Here is a 22917-nt window from a genome sequence, read left to right as displayed (position 1 = left end):
GTGCACAAAACAGGAACTGAGGGAGTCCAAAACTAACCAAAAATACCAAAACATGATCAGGGCCACGGATCATGACAAATTATAACCAGCAAATGTGCCGTTGTTGAGTGTCTGCATTGTCTAGAGCTCGGCAGAGTAACCGTGTAATACTCTTCCATATCAGTAGGTGGCACCCGGTAGCTAATTGCTTTGTAGATGTTTGTCGTGATCACAACATGCAGAAGACAGCGGGAGGCAGGGCGCAGGTAAAAAAAGGTATCTAACGCTTAAACTAAAAATAAACAAAAAGGCGAGTGCCGCTAAGAAAAGGCATTGAAGCTTAGGGATGGTTATGCAAAATGAAACTAAAACTGAACTGGCTGCAAAGTAAACAAAAACAGAATGCTGGACGACAGCAAAGACTTACAACGTGTGGAGCAGACGGCGTCCACAAAGTACATCCATACATGACTAGAGTAGGGCTGCAACTAACGATTAATTTGATAATCGATTAATCTGTCGATTATTATTTAGATTAATCGATTAATAATCGGATAAAAGAGACAAACTACATTTCCATCCTATCCAGTATTTTATTGGAAAAAAACAGCATACTTATTTTGATTATTGTTTCTCAGCTGTTTGTACATGTTGCAGTTTATAAATAAAGGTTTATTTAAAAAAAATAAAAAATAAAAAATGTATTAAAAAAAATAAAAATACCTAATAATCGTGTATTTACACAGATTGATCACAATCGAATGTACCGAAGATGGTTACTATCAGGTCAATTTATACGCCAGTGCAGAGATGAGTGACAGGTGTGCTCGATGGCTAATTTTATTCCAAAATACAACCTGACTGGATAAAACTGTTACCTAAATCTGAGCAAATAAATGTAGTGCATTGAAGTAACACTTTTTAAAAAATGCTTATGGACGACATTTTTAAAAAATAAAATTGAATTTGTGCCCAAATATCGGGGTGTTTAAGTTCATTTAAAATATGCAAGCAGGTAATAACTGTGATTATTCTGATTTTAACAAAGAATCATTTGCCTTTTGCAAAAAAAACCCCTGAAAGGTCTCATTTTAAATTTGACTGACGTTGCTTTATAATACTTTTTAATCACATTTTAATTGTCTCTTGCTTGTCTCCCCGCCACTCTGTAGCACTTTCAGATTCCAGACATATAAAGAACATTCATTACAGTGTTTCCCATAAACTGCCAAGATACTTGTGGCGGTGGGGGCGTGGCTACGGGCGTGGCCATCATGACATCGAGTAATTTGCATAATTTACTACAATGATAAGATTTTCTCTAAAAAGGCTAAAAAAAAATGTATACTTACTAATTAATAATAACAGTTTTGTTTTAAATGTCCACCCATCCATCCATCCATTCATTTTACAATATAATTACAACACTTTATGTACATATTTATATACAGATTTGAACAATAAGTTATTCACTGAAATATATTTATTAATTGTGGTTCTTACAAAAAATATATCTTATATAATATAAAAGCTAAAATGTCTCTTAAAGCTCTGCCCCTTTAATTAGTGCATACTAAATGATTTAACTTTAGCCTACTACTACAACCATATTATTTACCAGCAACATAAAGTGAAACAGAGGCAGAGGTGTCCTGCCACAGTCAGTAACAAATAAACAGAAAACAGTAGTGGTCAAATACAAATAAGGCAACAAGAGAAGTATCCTACACTTCTCTTTTGTAAAGTAAATCTGAACAGCCTATATGGGCATCTACATCAACTATATGATTTGCCTGAGAAGCTGCACAGGACCAAAAAAAGTCTTTTAGTCTGTGAGCTATAAGTTGGCAATATAGTAACCCTTCAGGAAATGCTTAGTTGACTTGTTAAAGCACTGCTATTGTGTTTGTTTTAGATTGTGGTTTTATTTTTTAGGTGTTATGACGATGCAATTTATCAAGGTTTGTGTTTTTTTGGTACCATAATGAGTGTTATTTGTAATATTGCATGAAATGTGCTTATGGGTAGGCCATAAGGGTTCTTAACATAGCGGTCCAAATGTTTTTCTTCCCAGTTGTTTACTTGTGTAACAATCAGTGATTAAGATATCATGGAATTTAAAGGAACATCAAGTGTTGGCCCATAGTGGCAACGCAATGATCAGGAGTGAAGGATGAAGAGGCGGCGATTTAAGTGCGTCTCCTTATCTCTGCTGTTTAGGCGGCTCCTGATAAGCTCTTTGCACCGCACCGCTAATTAGACTCCCTGCTGAAAGGCAGGATTTGTGTGCGCACACGGAGGTAGGAGGTAAAGAAAACATCTTTAGGCTGTCTCTCGACGCTTCATCACTTGACACTCACTGGTCAGCATGAGACTGTGAAGAATATGTTGTCACCAGATTTCCGGCATTAATGAGAAATAAACTTGTTTTTTTAATATCAGTATATATTTATTTTGCATATTCTTTGGGAGCTATTCCTACAGTCACTTTGTCGGACATTTCACATTAGTCCTTAGAAAACTGTTCAAAACTCTTCTTTGGACCGGCGGTGATGACGTGATTTTGTTTTGTTTTGCTCAAGTCAGATGGGCGTTACTGTATTTTACTCACATGAAAAAATGTCTTTACTTGCAGTCTTGCGCCCCCATCAGGTCAGAAGAGGGAATAGCATTCCTGGGATGCTCCGGGCTGTTCGTCATGAAGGCACTACACAAGTTTCCTGAGAGTGTTTCTTCACACAATGTCCCTTTTCCTCTTCTTGGATTTTGGTGAACTTTGACTCAAACCCGGCAGGACGTCTTGGCTCTCCGTTTTGTGTTTCCTCTTTTTGCTGGGCTTGTCACTAAGGTAACCGCTGGAGTCGCTGGCGTGGATCTCAGGGGGAGAAATCTGAACCGGCTCCTCCTCTTCTTTTATTATTTTCTCCTTTTTCTTCTTCTTCTTCTTACCAGGTTCGCTGCAGTTAACATCAATCTCTGTTCTGTTGGGCTCTAATGTGACATTACTGTCATACTGCATTATTTCCTCTTCTGTTGCTTCTTCTTTGATTTTATCTTTCTTCTTTTTCTTCTTCTTCTTCCTCTCACCGGGTTCGCTGCTGTTAGCATCATCCTCGGTTCTGTTGGGCTCTGGAGTGGCATAGTTGTCGAGCTGCACTAGTTCTTCTTCTATGACTTCTTCCTTTATTTTCTTTTTCTTCTTCTTCTTCTTGGGAGAATCTTCCACGGTAGATTCTTCAGTAGGTTCTGGTTCTTGTCGCTCAAGTTGGTTAACAGAGACGCCCAATTCTGAGTTCTCAGCCATAGCCAAGAGTTCTTGAACCCTGAGATAAAGCACACATTGATCTTTGAACACCAAGCTTAGGAAGACACACCACCATACTTGCCAACCCTCCCGAATTTCAGTGCCTCTCCCGAAAATCTCCCGGGACAACCATTTTCCCGAAAACCTCCCGATTTCCAGCCGGACAACTATATTGGGGGCGCGCCTTAAAGGCACTGCCTTTAGCGTCCTCTCTCACCTTAAAAGGAGACTATTATATATGTCTCCGTTATCAATAGGTTTATCTGTAACCCGTAAAGTAGGCAGGCACGGAGCTATTTCCAGCCGGTGCGTTAATACACTGACACACAACATGCGGATTCCCATCATGCATTGCTTCAAAACTACGGCAAGTAGTAATACCCAAAATTTCCAGCCGGACAAACAATATTGGGGGCGTGCCTTAAAGGCACTGCCTTTAGCGTCCTCTAACCGGAAAAGGAGACTATTATATATGTCTCCGTTATCCATAGGTTTATCTATAACCCATAACACGGTGGCCGAATGGATATAGTCACTCATGAACGGTCAGAGAAGCACAAGGCGGCGGCAACGCAGTATGCAAGCAACATTCCGTTCTCATTTGCGGATGTTTTCAACAAATCCGTGAAGGATATGTTCCCGGATTCAGAGATCGCTCGCCAGTACTCAAATGGCAGAACAAAAGCTACTCAAATAGTGAAAGGTAAGTGTTATTTTTTTTTTTTAAAGTAAGCAGCAAGTACAGTACAGTTAGTAGAACAACTGTGTTTTCATTACTGTTTACTGTACTATATTGTGAATCTTTGGGTGTCCCACAATTCGATTCAATATCGATTCTTGGGGTCACGATTCGATTCAAAATCGATTTTTTTTCCAATTCAACATGATCGTCGATTCAAAAACGATATTTTCCCGATTCAAAAGGATTCTCTATTCATTCAATACATAGATTTCAGCAGGATCTACCCCAATCTGCTGACATGCAAGCAGAGTAATTGTAAAGGACAATGTTTTATCAACTGATTGCAATAATGTCAATTTGTTTTAACTATTAAATGAACGAAAAATATGACTTATTTTATCTTTGTGAAAATATTGGACACAGTGTGTTGTCAAGCTTATGAGATGCGATGCAAGTGTAAGCCACTGTGACACTATTGTTCTTTTAATTATTTTTATAGATGTCTAATGATAATGTCAATGAGGGATTTTTAATCACTGCTATGTTGAAATTGTAACTAATATTGATACTGTTGTTGATAATATTCATTTTTGTTTCACTACGTTTGTGTCTCCTCTCAATTGCTCTGTTTATTGCACTTCTGAGTGTTGCTGGTTTGCTTTTGGAATTGGATTGCATTGTTATGGTATTGCTGTGTATTGTTTTGATGGATTGATTACTGAAAAAAAATAATTAAATAAAAATAAAAATATTTTAATAAATCCACGAATTTAAAAAAATCGATTTTTTAAAAATGAGAATCGCACAACGTGAGAATCGCGATTTGAAACCCAATCGATTTTTCCCCACATCCCTAATATATATATATATATATATATATATATACCTAATATATATATATATTAGGGATGTCCGATATTATCGGCCGATAAATGCGTTAAAATGTAATATCGGAAATTATTGGTATCGTTTTTTTAATTATCTGTATCTGTTTTTTTTTTTAATGAAATCAACATAAAAAACACAAGATACACTTACAATTAGTGCACCAACCCAAAAAACCTCCCTTCCCCCATTTCTTTCTATTATCAATATTCTGGTTCCTACATGATATATCAATATATATCAATACAGTCTGCAAGGGATACAGTCCGTAAGCACACATGATTGTGCGTGCTGCTGCTCCACTAATAATACTAACCTTTAACAGTTAATTTGACTCATTTTCATTAATTACTAGTTTCTATGTAACTTTTTATATTGTTTTACTTTCTTTTTTATTCAAGAAAATGTTTTTAATTTAGTTATCTTATTTTATTATTTTTTTTAAAAAGTACCTTATCTTCACCATACATGGTTGTCCAAATTAGGCATAATAATGTGTTAATTCCACGACTGCATATATCGGTTGATATCGGTATCGGTTGATATCGGTATCGGTAATTAAAGAGTTGGACAATATCGGAATATCGGCAAAAAGCCATTATCGGACATCCCTAATATATATATATATATATATATATATATATATATATATATATATATATATATATATATATATATATATATATATATATATATATATATATATATATATAAGAAACACTTTAATTTCAGTGAATTCTAGCAATAAATATACTCCTCCCCCTTAACCCCGCCCCCCCAATCTCCCGAATTCGGCGGTCTGAAGGTTGGCAAGTATGCACACCATTTATGTACACACATACGTCGCTCTCTCCAGTTTCCCTCTTATTAGCAGCACTCCCGCAGTGTCGGCATCAAGCGCAGTCACCTCGAACTTCAGCTCAGCGCCAATCCTGGGCCCCCCATCCCGCCAGGTTTCCACGGGAACCAGGTTTGGCCGGGGGATGCTGGCGTTAAAGCAGCCGTGCACCAGGCAGCCCACGTGACTCACACCCAGTTTGTTTACCTTTCCCTGGGGAGGCAGAAACACAATTACATGAAAATATCCTTATTGGGACTGTCAAAAGTATTGATACCACGCAAAAAAACACATCAATTCAGTATCGTCACTATCAAATACCGAACAATATTTTTTCCTCTGCGAGCTGCAACAATATATTTACTTATTTGTGGAAGCCTGTCACGAATGCAGATTTGGCGCTTTGGTTTCACTTTTGCTGGGTCTTCTTTGCCTTTTCTCCCTGTATTAAAGGGCGTACATCAGGGTTCCATATTAGGTCCGTTGTTGATTCAAATAATCTCTGTAATAATGTGTCGGATGCTGTGTTCCTTTTTTATGCAGATGCGCATCATATATTGTTCACCACCTGCTGTAGCGCGAACCCTTGAGCTTCTGCAGTCTGCTTTTGATGTTGCTCAGTCCCAGCTAACTCAGCTCAGACTATTGTTAAATGCAGAAAAACCTACGGTGATGCTATTTCAAATTAGGGCTGGGCGATATATGGAATATACTCGATATATCGCGGGTTTGTCTCTGTGCGATATAGAAAATGACTGTATGGTGATATTGGAGTATACGTTCTCACGCAGTTGCTTTTAGCTGCGGGCATTACACTACAGGCTCTTCTCACTCTTTCTTGTCTCTCCTTCTCACAGAGACATAAAACAAGCGCACCTTCTTACACACGTCACATACGTATACGCCCTCGCGGAGCATAGAGGTAGCGGCATGGGAAAACGTTAGCTGGTAATACGAGAGAAAGAAGGTGCGAATCTGGTAACAAATGAAAGAAGAATTAATTCCCAAGAAAAACAGCAGGGGGTCCATCGTCTGGCGGTGGTTTGGCTTCAAGCGGGAAGACGTTGAACAGACAACCGTAATATGTCAAGTATGCGGCAAAAGCGTTGTTACAAAAAGTATCAGCCCTGCTAATGTGTAGCATCTAGGGATGTCCGATAATGGCTTTTTTGCCGATATCCCATATTGTCCAACTCTTAATTACCGACACAGATATCAACAGATACCGATATATATACAGTCGTGGAATTAACACATTATTATGCCTAATTTAGACAACAAGGTATGGTGAAGATAAGGTCCTTTTTTAAAAAAAATAATAAAATAAAATAAGATAAATAAATTAAAAACATTTTCTTGAATAAAAAAGAAAGTAAAACAGTTACATAGAAACTAGTAATTAATGAAAATGAGTAAAATTAAGTGTTAAAAGTTAGTACTATTAGTGGACCAGCAGCACGCACAATAATTTGTGCTTAAGGACTGTATCCCTTGCAGACTGTATTGATATATATTGATATATAATGTAGGAACCAGAAATATTAATAACAGAAAGAAACAACCCTTTTGTGTGAATGAGTGTAAATGGGGGAGGGAGGATTTTTGGGTTGGTGCACTAATTGTAAGTGTATCTTGTGTTTTTTATGGTGATTAAAAAAAATAAAAAATTTAAATAAAAAAAAAAACAATACCGATAATAAAAAAATGATACCGATAATTTCCGATATTACATTTTAAAGCATTTATCAGACATCTCTAGTAGCATCATTTGAAAAGTCACCCGCTAGAGAATGAAGAGTGCTTGAAACTCCGCATGTCAACATCTCAGTTCGGTGCCACACCCACAAAATGCCCAAGCAACCATTTCCAAATCGACACCGTATGAAAAAAATAGTCAACAACAGAAGGAGATAACGTCCGCAGGAACCTACCACATAGCGAAGGACATACACTATTTGATTTCCTATTATGCAGCTCATTTTTATTTGACACTTATTGAAATATCTTGTGTGACATCATGCACAAAAGTGCACTTTATTTGTTTTAAACTATTGTAGTGGCATTCTGTACAAAAAGTGCACTTTAATTTAGTGTTGTTTGGATATGTCATCTTAGTGACATCATGCACAAAAGTGCACTTATAGCTTGTTTTTAAATGTACTTTCTGTTTTGGAAATGACATGAATGTTTGTGCCACTGCTTAATAACTGTTTAATAAATACACTTTTGCTAAATTGACTTAGTTGTGATTTCCCTCTCTGCATGAAAGTTTAAAAGTAGCATATATTAATGCAGTATGAAGAAGAATGTTTTAATGTAGACACATAGAATCATCATACTGCTGTGATTATATGCATCAAGTGTTCATTCAAGGCTAAAGCAAAATATCCAGATATATATCGTGCATCGTGACATGGCCTAAAAATATTGAGATATCAATAAAAGGCCATATCGCCCAGCCCTATTTCAAATGGTAAACGACTGCCATTGAACATTCCAAAACTATCAACTTAAAATGGTCACCACATATAAGTATTTGGGGATTGTTATTGATGAGAACTTGTCCTTTAAATCACAGATAGAAAAACTTGTGTCTAAGCCTAAAACTAAATGGGGTTTTTTCTTTACACAGCCTTGTTTTTACAAGTTAGAAAACGATTGATCCTGATCACTTTCATGTCTTTGCTAGATTATGGAGACTTGCTTTTTTTTTAATGCACCCGACACTTATCTGAAAAAACGGGATACTGTATATCACCGTGCCTTTCGTTTTATTAATGGTTGTGGCAACCTTGTCCACCATTGCACTATGTATGCAACAGCAAACTGTTAATTCTTGTCTGTGCGCAGATTTTTTTCAATGGATGTTTTTTTTTTATACATACCATTTCATCGGCTGGTTCCCACCCAACTATGTTCTTATACTGTATGTCTAGAGCAGGGGTCACCAACGCGGTGCCCGCGGGCACCAGGTAGCCCGTAAGGACCAGATGAGTAGCCCGCTGGCCTGTTCTAAAAATAGCTCAAATAGCAGCACTAACCAGTGAGCTGCCTCTATTTTTTAAATTGTATTTATTTACTAGCAAGCTGGTCTCGCTTTGCCCGACATTTAAATTCTAAGAGAGACAAAACTCAAATAAAATTTGAAAATCCAAGAAAATATTTTAAAGACTTGGTCTTCACTTGTTTAAATAAATTCATTTATTTTTTTTACTTTGCTTCTTATAACTTTGAGAAAGACAATTTTAGAGAAAAAATACAACCTTAAAATGATTTTAGGATTTTTAAACACATATACCTTTTTAAATTACTTCCTCTTCTTTCCTGACAATTTAAATCAATGTTCAAGTAAATTTATTTTTTTTATTGTAAAGAATAATAAATACATTTTAATTTAATTCTTCATTTTAGCTTCTGTTTTTTCGACGAAGAATATTTGTGAAATATTTCTTCAAACTTATTATGATTAAAATTCAAAAAAATTATACTGGCAAATCTAGAAAATCTGTAGAATCAAATTTAAATCTTATTTCAAAGTCTTTTGAATTTCTTTTAAAATTTTTGTTCTGGAAAATCTAGAAGAAATAATGATTTGTCTTTGTTAGAAATATAGCTTGGTCCAATTTGTTATATATTGTAACCAAGTGCAGATTGGATTTTAACCTATTTAAAACATGTCATCAAAATTCTAAAATTAATCTTAATCAGGAAAAATTACTAATGATGTTCCATAAATTCTTTTTTTAATTTTTTCAAAATTATTCAAATTAGCTAGTTTTTCTCTTCTTTTTTTCGGTTGAATTTTGAATTTTAAAGAGTCGAAATTGAAGATAAACTATGTTTCAAAATTTAATTGTAATTTTTTTTGTGTTTTCTCCTCTTTTAAACCATTCAATTAAGTGTAAATATCATTAATTATTAATAATAACATAGAGTTAAAGGTAAATTGAGCAAATTGGCTATTTCTGGCAATTTATTTAAGTGTTTTGAAACTGGTAGCCCTTCGCATTAATCAGTACCCAAGAAGTAGCTCTTGCTTTCAAAAAGGTTGGTGACCCCTGCTCTAGAGACTAAAATCGCTACAGTTCAAAAACCTCTAAAGGCTTAGTGGCCACATGCGTGGACAGCACCTTTTAGCTCTTATTTACAAAATGGTGTACACTACTGAATTGGGGTCTTATGTGCTTATATGGACACTTATACTGCCATCTGGTGGTGTCAGAAGAGTATAACATACAATGGAATTTGGGAAGAAAAAAAGTGTAAAAATAAGAATTAGCATGTCACTAAACATTAAGTACACCTTTGTGTACTTATGGACTAAGTACATCATATCAAAAGATGATTCTTAGTTGTTATTCTAATTAGGGTCCAATAAGCCCAAATAGCAAAGAGAAATAAAAAAAAGCATGTAAACAAACAGCTTGGGCCTTAAGAGGCAAGGGTTAGGGTTACAATTTCAATAAAAATGTTTAAATTTAAAATAATTTCTCCTGGTCCTTATTTTTGAGAGGTCATAAAAATATCTATAATTATCGGTATCAACCAATATAATACAATCTAAACTTGTATCAACACATTACTGTCTGAGCAATTAAAGGCCTACTGAAATGATTTTTTTAAATTTAAACGGGAATAGCAGATCCATTCTATGTGTCATACTTGATCATTTCGCGATATTGCCATATTTTTGCTGAAAGGATTTAGTAGAGAAAATCAACGATAAAGTTCGCAACTTTTGCTCGCTGATAAAAAAAAGCCTTGCCTGTACCGGAAGTAGCGTGACGTCACAGGAGCTAGTATTCCTCACAATTCCCCGTTGTTTACAATGGAGCGAGAGATTCGGAGCGACAAAGCGACGATTACCCCATTAATTTGAGCGAGGATGAAAGATTCGTAGATGAGGAACGTTACAGTGAAGGACTAGAGAGGCAGTGATGGACGTATCTTTTTTCGCTCTGACCGTAACTTAGGTACAAGCTGGCTCATTGGATTCCACACCCTCTCCTTTTTCTATTGTAGATCACGGATTTGTATTTCAAACCACCTCGGATACTATATCCTCTTGAAAATGAGAGTCGAGAACGCGAAATGGACATTTAAAGTGACTTTTATCTCCACGACAATACATCGGTGACACACTTAGCTACTGAGCTAACGTGATAGCATCGTTCTCAAACGATAGAAACAAAATAAATAAATCCCTGACTGGAAGGATAGACAGAAGATCAACAATACTATTAAACCATGTACATGTAACTACACGGTTAAAAATTCTCAGCCTGGTAAGGCTTAACTATGCTGTTGCTAACGACGCTAAGGCTAATTTAGCAACTTAGCAACCGGACCTCACAGAACTATGATAAAAACATTAGCGCTCCACCTACGCCAGCCAGCCCTCATCTTCCCATCAACAGCCGTGCTCACCTGCGTTCCAGCGATCGACGGCGCGACGAAGGACTTCATCCGTGGGTTTGGCGGCAAGCATCGGCTAGGCGTAGTAAGTAGTCCTTGTTGTGTTGCTGTAAGTATTGTACATAGCCGCTAATACACCGATCGATCCCACCTACAACGTTCTTCTTTGCAGTCTCCATTGTTCATTAAACAAATTGCAAAAGATTCACCAACACAGATGTCCACAATACTGTGGAATTTTGTCGAAGAAAACAAGAGGTTTTTGTATCGGTCCGATGGGGTCCAACCACTTCCGTGGATTTTGTGACGTCACGCGCATAAATCATATCCAAAGGAGTTTTTCAACCGGAAGTGTGGCGGGAATTTTAAAATTGCACTTTATAAGTTAACCCGGCCGTATTGGCATGTGTTGCAATGTTAAGATTTCATCATTGATATATAAACTATCAGACTGCGTGGTTGGTAGTAGTGGCTTTCAGTAGGCCTTTAAGAGACAAGGGTTAGGGTTACAATTTCAATAAAAATGTTTAAATTTAAAATAATTTCTCCTGGTCCTTATTTTTGAGAAGTCATAAAAATATCTATAATTATCGGTATTGACCAATATAATACAATCTAAACTTGTATCAACACATTACTGTCTGAGCAATTAAGAGTGAACCTACAAGTTATCGATATATACTTGAAAATATAATGAGAAAAGGAAGTGTGAACTGGCGTGACATCCCATAAACCGGAAGTGAAGTGCCCCAACACCCTTTTTTTCTCTATCAATAAGCCCTGTCCCCTAAAACCTTTACAAATGAAAACAGAAGAAAATAAATATATTTAAACGTCAAATGGCTCTTAAAAAGCCAGAAGTTTAGTTTCTTCAGCCAAGACATTCATTGTTTATTTATGTTTTGTTTTAAACAAAACGTTAAAATATCTTGGTGTGTGTTTAAGTTCTTTTTTGAGCACATTCAACAATACTATAAAAATGTTGGTCACAACCGTGGTATGAAATTTCCATATGGTTACATCCCTAACTGGGAGGTTATGAAACACTGCTGTTCTTTTTGAATATGTAACACAATTTAAGTTTGGTGCAAAAAGATGTTATCTTAAATACTTGACACATTAAAACACTTTTCAATAAAGTAGTGAATTCAAAAGTACATTGTCTTAGTTTTTCTTTAATTTGATCTTGGTATCAAACAGGTATCGGTCTCAAGTACTTAAATGGTGGTTTGGTGACAACCCTGATGTAAAGTAAATGGCTGTGATACTCACCAGCAGTCTTTGTCCCTTGGTAGGTTGGAATATAATGAAGTCGGCCTGTATGTCCATGTGGATGTAGCCGCTGTCATCATGAATGCTTCCTTGCTGGCCCACAATCCGTAAGTGATCATAAGCTACGGGTACGCCTTCGAGGCTGCAAAAAGGGGATCAAACAAATATATATTATATTGTCGTAGAATTTCTGACCTTTGAACTACATTTCATGTCTTGTCAAGAATGTACGCTCATTTAATTTCTCTTCTATTTTGTGCCATTGAATGTACCGGGTGTGGGACAAAAGTGAATATTAAGTCGTGCCAACCTGTCTACAGAATGTTTTGATTGTCTAAGTATGATTAAGGGATCCAAGGATGTTGCAAAAAGAAACATGTCGAAGACCACAAGAGAGACGTACGAAGAGACAGATAAAAATGGCAGGAGACCGGGACTCGAGAGAGATTGCTTTTTGTGAGTCCTCCGGAGGACGGCCGTTTGTTTGCAGGGACAAAACAATCCAACTTATGCACTTTTGACTATGAGAAAATAAACTTGTTGTACTAAATTCACTTTTGTTGCTGTTTAAGCTCTGGACAATCCACTACAACAGTGGTTCCCAAATGGGGGTACGTGTACCCCTGGGGGTACTTGAAGGTATGCCAAGGGGTACGTGAGATTTTTTTTAAATGTCTGTCAAAAAGAACTGTGAAAAGAATTGCAACAACGCAATATTCAGTGTTGACAGCTAGATTTGTTGTGGACATGTTCCATAAATATTGATGTTAAAGATTTCTTTTTTTGTGAAGAAATGTTTCGAAATAAGTTCATGAATCCAGATGGATCTCTATTACAATCCCCAAAGAGGGCACTTTAAGTTGATGATTAGTTCTATGTGTAAAAATCTTTATTTATAATTGAATCACTTGTTTATTTTTAACAAGTTTTTAGTTATTTTTATATATTTTTTTCCAAATAGTTCAAGAAAGACCACAACAAATGAGCAATATTTTGCACTGTTATACAATTTAATAAATCAGAAACTGATGGCATAGTGCTGTATTTCACTTCTTTATCTCTTTTTTTCAACCAAAAATGCTTTGCTCTGATTAGGGGGTACTTGGATTAAAAAAAAATGTTCACAGGGGGTACATCACTGAAAAAAGGTTGAGAAGCACTGCATTACAATATACACAGTACAGGCCAAAAGTTTGGACACACCTTTTCATTCACAAAACCACTGATGGTCCCAACTAGGGCTACAACTAACAACTAATTTGATAATCGATTAATCGATTAATAATCGGATAAAAGAGACAAACTACATTTCTATCCTTTCCAGTATTTTATTGAAAAAAAAACAGCATACTTGCACCATACTTATTTTGGTTATTGTTTCTCAACTGTTTGTAAATGTTGCAGTTTATAAATAAAGGTTAAAAAAATAAATAAAAAAAGTAGCCTCTGCGCATGTGCATAGCATAGATCCAACGAATCGATGACTAAATTACCGTAATTTCCGGACTATAAGCCGCTACTTTTTCCCCCTCGTTCTGGTCCCTGCGGCTTATACAAGGGTGCGGCTTATTTACGGCCTGTTCTTCTCCGACACCGACAAAGAGGATTTCGGTGGTTTTAGTACGCAGGAGGAAGACGATGACACAATGATTAAAGACTGACTTTTCATATACCGGTAGGCTGGTTATTTTGATAACGTACAGGCGAGCACTTTGTATTACTTTGCACCGTTGTATTATTTGTACTCTGCACGAATGCTGTTCGCCATGTCAAAGATGTGAAAGTTGGATTGAATGATTGAAAGATTTATTGTTAATAAATGGGACGCTTTGCGTTCCCAAACAGTCATCTCTGTCCCGACAATCCCCTCCGTGGTAGCAGGAACCCCTATATACTACGCTAATTACACATCAAAACCCTGCGGCTTATAGTCGGGTGCGCCTTATATATGGAGCAATCTGTATTTTCCCCTAAATTTAGCTGGTGCGGCTTATAGTCCGGAAATTACGGTAATCGCCAACTATTTTTATAACCGATTTTAATCGATTAGTTGTTGCAGCCCTAGTCCCAACCCCATTGATAAAGCAAGAAATTCCACTAATCAACCCGGATAAAGCACACCTGTGAAGTGAAAAATATTCCAGGTGACTACCTCTTGAAGCTCATGGAGAGAATGCCAAGAGTGTGCAAAGCAGTAATCAGAGCAAAGGGTGGCTATTTTGAAGAAACTCTAATATAAAACATATTTTCAGTTATTTCACCTTTTTTTTGTTAAGTACATAACTGCACATGTGTTCATTCATAGTTTTGATGTGACAATCTACAATGTAAATAGTCATGAAAATAAAGAAAACGCATTGAATGAGGAGAAGGTGTGTCTAAACTTTAGGCCTGTACTGTATATACATATTGTTTTCTGTTGTAATAGAAAGAGCCTCTTGTAACTTGACATGATTCATTGTTGTATTCATCTGCCAAGTGCAGAAATACATATCATACATTTCTATTCCATAGGATTAATTTCCCTCGAAGGGTTTGTTCCACGGGGGTGAAGGTATCGCCAAGTAAGTCAATAAGTGACACGGTGTAAATAGTCATGGAAATAAAGACAACGCATTGAATGAGGAGAAGGTGTGTCCTGTTCTGTATATTTTGATTCCGAAGAAATAGTGATTGTTGAAAAACCGAAATTGACCCTGTGGTATATTTGCTTACATGTGAGTTAAAAAATCAAGCTAACGTTGATCCACGCTGATGTTCGTGCCTCCTCTAGTTAACAGCCATAAAAAAGATGAGAACCCTCCCAAATATATTACACTATTTACATATATCCATTCATACATTATATATATTTTTTTTTCATGTAAAAAAACACTCATTTTTAAAGTGTGGTGACCATATTAATACTATTGTAGTATCGTGGTACTATCCATCCATCCATTTTCTACCGCTTATTCCCTTCGGGGTCACGGGGGGCACTGGAGCCTATCTCAGCTACAATCGGGCGGAAGGCGGTGCACACCCTGGACAAGTCGCCACCTCAAGAATCAAAAATGGTACTATACTCTGTTGGAAAAGTACCGGTTTGGCAATTTATTTTTTTTACAGGCATGACGGCACGTCGTCACGTCATGACATTGCTGGTTTTACAAGCAGAGGAGCATGTTCGGCAGCACACACACACACACAGAGTACTTACAAGCAGACACAGTGTGTAGACAGAAAAGGGAGAATGGACGCATTTTGGCTTAAAAAGTAAAGATAAAGGTGAAGTTATAACACTGAAACACCCTCAGGAAGAGGTGCTTTAAGACATGACTGGCTATCCATCCATCCATTTTCTACCGCTTGTCCCTTTTAGGGTCGCGTGGGGTGCTGGAGCCTATCTCAGCTGGCTAGTTAGCGGCTAATGTCCATCCGCGATCTGCAGTGTTTTAGCATTTTAGCTATTTCTAAATCACTAATCCTCGCTTCCATGGCAACAAATTGTTTCTTACAAGCATCATTATCACTGCAGGATGAGGAATATCTAAACATGCTTCACTACACACCGTAGGAGGATACAATAGCTCACCAGCATCACTATGTAAACAAACGCCATGGGTGGATCTACACCTGACATCCACTGTAATGATACCAAGTACAATAGCATAACTAGTCGATACTACTATGATTACATCAATATATTTTATTGTCACAAAAAAAAAAAAAAAATTCTTTTTATAATTCATATTATGTTTATAAACTCAGTAAATATGTCCCTGGACACATAACTTAAATTATGACCATTGTATGATCCTGTAACTACTTGGTATCGGATCGATACCTAAATTTGTTCTATCATCCAAAACTAATATAAAGTATCAAAGCAGAGAAGAATAAGTGATTATTACATTTGAACAGAAGTGTAGATAGAACAAGTTAAAACAGAAAATAAGCAGATATTAACAGTAAATGAACAAGTAGATTAATAATCAATTTTTACAGCTCGTGCCTCATAATGTGTAAAAAATAATAGTTGTATAAATGACACAATATGTTACTGCATACGTCAGCAGACTAATTAGGAGCCTTTGCTTGTTTACTTACTACTAAAAGACAAGTTATCTAGTATGTTCACTATTTTATTTAACAAAAAAATTGTTCGATTGCAGTACGAAACATATGTTTAATGTATTTTTTGTTAAAATAAAGCCAACAATGCCATTTTTGTAGTCCCCTTTATTTAGAAAAGCATCAAAATACATTTTGGTAATGGTACCGAAAATATCGGTACGGAGACAACCCTACCGTATACATTAAAGGGATCCGGTTAACTTTCTTTGTTTTCACTTTATGGAACTGTGCATGCAAGTGGCGTCAGGGCCACATTGGAGCCTGTGTGCGTTTACACTGCAGTCTGATGAAGTTCACATTTTACTTGCAGTGTAAACAGTCAGCTGGAAAAAAAAACAGTTTTTTGAAAAAATCAGATTTGGGCCACTTAAACGATACAGCTCATCTAAGAAGGACAGCTCCAGACTGGAGAAACTGATCAGGCGGGCCGGTCCTACGATCGGAATAAAACTGGACTCCCTGGTGACGGTGGCAGAGAAGAGGACTGTGGAAAAACTAGTGAGCATCCTTGATGATGCCAGTCACCCTCTGCATACCGTTGTCAGTAGCCAGAGGAGCCTGTTCAGTGCTAGACTGCTTCATTCCAAGTGCAGGACTAATAGACTCAAAAACTCCTTTGTCCCACACGCCATTAGACTGTACAACTCCTCTCTGGGGGGGAGGGGGGTACTAGGATGACAGGGGATGCAAAATAAATAACAATATTTTTCATAACATGGTCACTACTGCCTAGTTTCTCTTGTTATATTCTTATTTTACTGTTATATTTTTATTCTCATTGTTGCTTTTTATTTTTATTCTTATTGTAATATGTTTCTATTTTGTTTCCAGTTATACCCCCATTATTTACTTTTTAGACTTAGACTTAGACAAACTTTAATGATCCACAAGGGAAATTGTTCAACACAGTAGCTCAGTTACAAAGATGGAAAGTGTAAGGATGGAAAGGACAATGCAGGTATAAATAGACTAATATAGCGATAAAAAAATCTAACATATATACAAATATATACATAATATGTGTACAGAATAATATATATATGCAGATATATTATATTATGTCTATAACTAACTTTTTAAATTCGATCTCAATTTTGTACACTGCTGCTGGAATTTAAATTTTCCTAAGGGAACTCTCCTGAAGGAATCAATAAAGTACTATCTATCTATTTGTTTAAACGAGCTACAGAAATAAAGCTCGACTTAGTAGCGTTCCAATTCAATACTCACACTGAACTAGAGATGGGACGTTCGGAAACGAGTCGAGTCTTTTAAACGGCCCTTTTAATTGAACGATGAGAACCGATTCGCAGTTGTAATTTGTTCGTTTGAGAGCCGTTCTTCATGCAAATTGCCCACGGTGCCATCTCAGAATCAAATCAGCTTTATTTGTTTTATTTACTAAAAAGGAGTAATGACATCACTGAGTTAGTCATCCACATTCTTCACTTGAAATGAGCACGCACCCACGTAGACAGTTAACTTAGGGGAGCAGTTTTGTTCATCTACTGCAGCCTTTTAGCTGCTGTATTTGGACCTAGAGGAAGATCAAGAACAAGGAAATGGCGCCATCTGGTGGAATTTTTTATAAAAACATAAACCAAATTAGATTATCCATCCGTTTTCTACCGCTTGTCCCTTTTGGGGTCGCGGGGGGTGCTGGAGCCTATCTCAGCTGCATTCGGGCGGAAGGCGGGGTGCACCCTGGACAAGTCGCCAGTCACGGGGAGAACATGCAAACTCCACACAGAAAGATCCCCGAGCCCGGGATTGAACTCAGGACTACTCAGGACCTTCGTGTTGTGAGGCACATGCACTAAACCCCTGTACCACCGTGCTTCAAGTGAAGTGAAGTGAATTATATTTATATAGCGCTTTTCTCTAGTGACTCAAAGCGCTTTACATAGTGAAACCCAATATCTAAGTTCCATTTAAACCAGTGTGGGTGGCACTGGGAGCAGGTGGGTAAAGTGTCTTGCCCAAGGACACAACGGCAGTGACTAGGATGGCGGGAGCGGGGATCGAACCTGGAACCCTCAAGTTGCTGGCACGGCCACTCTACCAACCGAGCTATACCGCCCTTCAACATAGGAGTATTATTATGGTGCGTGTATAAGGTAAGACATTATCGAGCGTTTTGTTTCGCAATATTATGCAAAAGCAACTTTTCTTACCTTCTGGTATCTGCTGATCTGCATTTGGGATCGGCATGAATCCTGAAAAATTGCCGACGCCGTAGTCGATAAGCTTCTTCTTTTTCCTCTGTCTTTTCATTATGGGACATTCATCCTCCACTGTTGCCATTTCTAATATAAAGTAGTGTAAAGTCCTTACTTATATCTGTCAGTGAACTCACCATGAAAGCGCTAAATTAGATGATCAATAATTGAAGATCATTCTCACCAGTAGTGTCTATATTGGTGAAATAAAGTAAACATTGTGATTAATGGGTGAGGGCCGACATCCGGGCAACTGAGCTACATACCAGACTGGCGTTGAAAACAAACCGTTACCATTACTCTTTAACCTGTCGACCTACGCTGGTTAAACCCTTCATTCTGCCTCCAAAATGCCGAAAAACTGTGTTGTTTTTGGTTGTGCTAACCACAACTGGAAACAGGGAACACAAAGGTTGTGTTTTGTTCTGCCAAAGCGTGATAAAAGCCCACAGAGACGAGACAAATGGCTCGCAGCTTTACACCGGGAAAATTGGTTCTCACTGGAGTCCCCCAAAGTCCCGGGTCGTGTGTTCGGATCACTTCGTTTCTGGTAAATATAAGGAACAAAAATCCACCTTCTTAACCGCAACTTGGCTATACGTCCGTGCTAATGTTGTACTTGTTGAATTTGTACCTTATGACGTTCGACAGCTGAAGTTGTTGTTGTACAAAAATAACATGCGGTATATACTATATCAGGGGTCACCAACCTTTTTGAAACCAAGAGCTACTTCTTGGGTACTGATTAATGTGAAGGGCTACCAGTTTGATACACACTTAAATAAATTGCCAGAAATAGCCAATTTGCTCAATTTACCTTTAACTCTATGTTATTATTAATAATTAATGATATTTACACTTAATTGAACGGTTTAAAAGAGGAGAAAACACACAAAAAATGACAATTAAATTTTGAAACATAGTTCATCTTCAATTTCGACTCTTTAAAATTCAAAATTCAACCGAAAAAAAGAAATGAAAAACTAGCTAATTCGAATCTTTTAGAAAAAATTTAAAAAATAATTTTATGGAACATCATTAGTAATTTTTCTTGATTAAGATTAATTTTTGAATTTTGATGACATGTTTTAAATAGGTTAAAATCCAATCTGCACTTTGTTAGAATATATAACAAATTGGACCAAGCTATATTTCTAACAAAGACAAATCATTATTTCTTCTAGATTTTCCAGAACAAAAATTTTAAAAGATATTCAAAAGACTTTGAAATAAGATTTAAATTTGATTCTACAGATTTTCTAGATTTGCCAGAATAATTGTTTTGAATTTTAATCATAATAAGTTTGAAGAAATATTTCACAAATATTCTTTGTCGAAAAAACAGAAGCTAAAATGAAGAATTAAATTAAAATGTATTTCTTATTCTTTACAATAAAAAAGATAATTTTACTTGAACATCGATTTAAATTGTCAGGAAAGAAGAGGAAGGAATTTAAAAGGTAAAAAGGTATATGTGTTTAAAAATCCTAAAATCATTTTTAAGGTTGTATTTTTTCTCTAAAATTGTCTTTCTGAAAGTTATAAGAAGCAAAGTAAAAAAATTAATGAATTTATTTAAACAAGTGAAGACCAAGTCTTTAAAATATTTTCTTGGATTTTCAAATTCTATTTGAGTTTTGTCTCTCTTAGAATTAAAAATGTCGGGCAAAGCGAGACCAGCTTGCTAGTAAATAAATACAATTTTAAAAAATAGAGGCAGCTCACTGGTAAGTGCTGCTATTTGAGCTATTTTTAGAACAGGCCAGCGGGCTACTCATCTGGTCCTTACGGGCTACCGCGTTGGTGACCCCTGTACTATATAGTCTATAGCCTAGCTAGCTATTTTCGAAAACCGGACAACGAGAGGATACCAAAGGCAGCGTTAAGATGGACACCACTGGGAAAACGTAAGCCAGGGCGGCCAAAGAACACCTGGCGAAGAACAGTTGAAGGGGGGAGCTGAAAGAGATGAAGCTTACATGGGGCGAGGCACAGAGACAAGCACAGCAGCGAGATGAATGGCGTCGAGTCGTCGAAGCCTTATTTCCCATCCGGGAAGAAGAGGATTAAGTTAAGTAAGTAATATACTATATAGTCTATAGCCTAGCTAGCTATTTTCGAAAACCGGTTTCGTTTAAATTTGCACTTAACAGTTGGGTTTTTAAAAACCAATAAACCCTATAATTTTCATGTTGCCATTCAATACATGTAGCCCTCAAATCTCTCAATATTTTATACACTAACACTTGATCTTGTTGTTGATAACTTCCGCGTCTCTTTCTTAGTAGCGCGCAGGCTAAGCTAACTAGCAAGCTAAGCTAAGCCTGAGAAGCTTTTAAGTTCACTGAGACGAGTCTGACGCAAATAATACATTTTCGTTTTTTCACACGATATGCGAATAAGTAAAAATGCGTAAATGAAGGATTTAACGCCGACTTCCAAGCCACAACGCTCGTTAAATGCTTTTTCTGTCAATGCTGTGTTCGCTGTGAGCTGGTTTGTTTTCAACGAATTCCCGGTTGCTAGGGGATTGGTAGGCGGAAGTGACGTAGGTCCGCCCTCACCCATTGACCACACTTATCGTATTACTTGTTTTCCCTTGATGAAAGCAAGTTACTTAAAAACAAATCAGTCTTTAGAACGGCTCTTCAATATCCGGTTCCCTTCCAAGAGCCATAACTCCCATCTCTACACTAAACATCGCGAGTGCATTCAGTAATGCACTTAAAATTGCACCTAACTATTTCCTACCGCTTGTCCCTCCCGGACAATTTAAATGCACGAATCAAAGCTCCATAAATACACATTCTAAGTATGGAAATGAGACAACATTGACAACTTTGGTTGTTACCGTGGCGAGTACTTGAGCAGCTCGGCCTCCAGCTCCCCCTGCAGACCAGACCGCTTCTTGTTCAGGTACCTGGGCGGCAGGGCGACGTGTCTCCGGTGGGTGCTCATGACCAGACACGAGTATGGCGCCGACAAAAGTTCAGAAGCGGCGGCGAAAGACGGAACAGAGCAGGACACCTCTGGTACAAATCCCCCCACTACTGTGGACAGTTCTACCGCCGTCTTTTGAGCACAAGCGCCTGGAATTTGGCCTGACATTTTCACGTGTTGTGGGTCGTCTTCGGCGTGCTCCAAGTTCGCCATGTTGATTCCGAGGACCGGAAGAGGAACACGATTCACTTCCGCTTTGAGAAACACAACTACTGAAATATTTTTTCTCATGTACATATTTTGGAAAATGTATTAAAGGTTTTGTATATTTTTATATTAATTTTGTTGTCGTTTGTTTTTTGTATGTGAACTTACGTATCATACAAATACAGTTTCGGGGGGAAAAAAGACTCAACTGCCGCCGGCAAGGTTAGGAAACCGTACAAAACAGCGCCAGGGGGTTTTGTACTATTTTTGTACTTACTTTGATTATTATTTATCAACTGTTTGTAAAAGTTTAAATTTATAAATAAAGGTTTATAAAATAAAATACAAATAAAAAAAGGCAGCGAAGTCTCGCGGGATTTCTTTGACGGCCCCACATTCGAAGAATTCTATTAAAAAAATTGGCTGTTTATCGAGTATTGTACTGTTTTTGTACCTGTTTTGGTTTCGGTTGTTGTTGTTAATATGTTTGTTTGTAAATGTTGTTTATAAATAAAGGTATATTAAAAAAATACATAAATAAAACAAATTAAAAAAGTTAGGAAAACCGGAAAAGGAACACGATTAACTTCCGCTTTGTGAAACACAACTGCTAAAAGATACTCTCTCATGTACATATTGCAGCGGCTGGCTACGGGGTGTTAGCCAATGGCTTTGGCTGGGGGCGGGACTTCCGGGGAAGTTAGGGAAGTGACGTTGTTGACAGGAAGTGGTGGTTCGAGTTTTGCCGGGAAAGGAGATAGACGCATGTTGGAGCTGTTGTGTGCCTTAAATGCATCTTGTACAATAAATGCAAGATAACTGAAGAAGTCTCTGAGCCTACATTCCTGAGATTATTACAATATTTTGGAAAATGTATAAAAGGTTTTGCTTATTGTGTATTAATTTTGTTGTCATTTTGAAATACGTTTGTTTTGTAAGTGAACTTATATACAAATATACAAATAAAGGGGGGGGAAAAGACTCAACAGCCGGCAATTCGTTTTAAACGGGCTGCCCTCTGCCGGTTAGGAGGACCGAAAAAAAGGAACACGATTCACTT

General features: G+C 37.1%; 1 protein-coding gene across 1 annotated transcript; it reads right to left on the bottom strand.

Annotated features, from left to right (window-relative positions):
- Positions 1-2400: 2400 nt before the first annotated feature.
- Positions 2401-21910, bottom strand: LOC133635602 (DNA-directed RNA polymerase I subunit RPA43-like). The gene is made up of 4 exons (XM_062028827.1): positions 21562-21910; positions 12376-12517; positions 5693-5901; positions 2401-3302 (listed from the first exon to the last, which is right to left on the bottom strand). Exons 1-4 carry the CDS (start codon positions 21861-21863, stop codon positions 2714-2716), a joined length of 1242 nt encoding a protein of 413 aa, XP_061884811.1. The 5' UTR covers positions 21864-21910; the 3' UTR covers positions 2401-2713.
- Between the last annotated feature and the right edge of the window lie 1007 nt (positions 21911-22917).

The sequence above is a fragment of the Entelurus aequoreus genome, linkage group LG20 (genome assembly GCF_033978785.1).
Source record: "Entelurus aequoreus isolate RoL-2023_Sb linkage group LG20, RoL_Eaeq_v1.1, whole genome shotgun sequence".
Classification (NCBI taxonomy): domain Eukaryota; kingdom Metazoa; phylum Chordata; class Actinopteri; order Syngnathiformes; family Syngnathidae; genus Entelurus; species Entelurus aequoreus.
The sequence above is the reverse complement of the archived record's forward strand: the minus strand, read 5'-3'. Positions and strand labels throughout refer to the sequence as shown.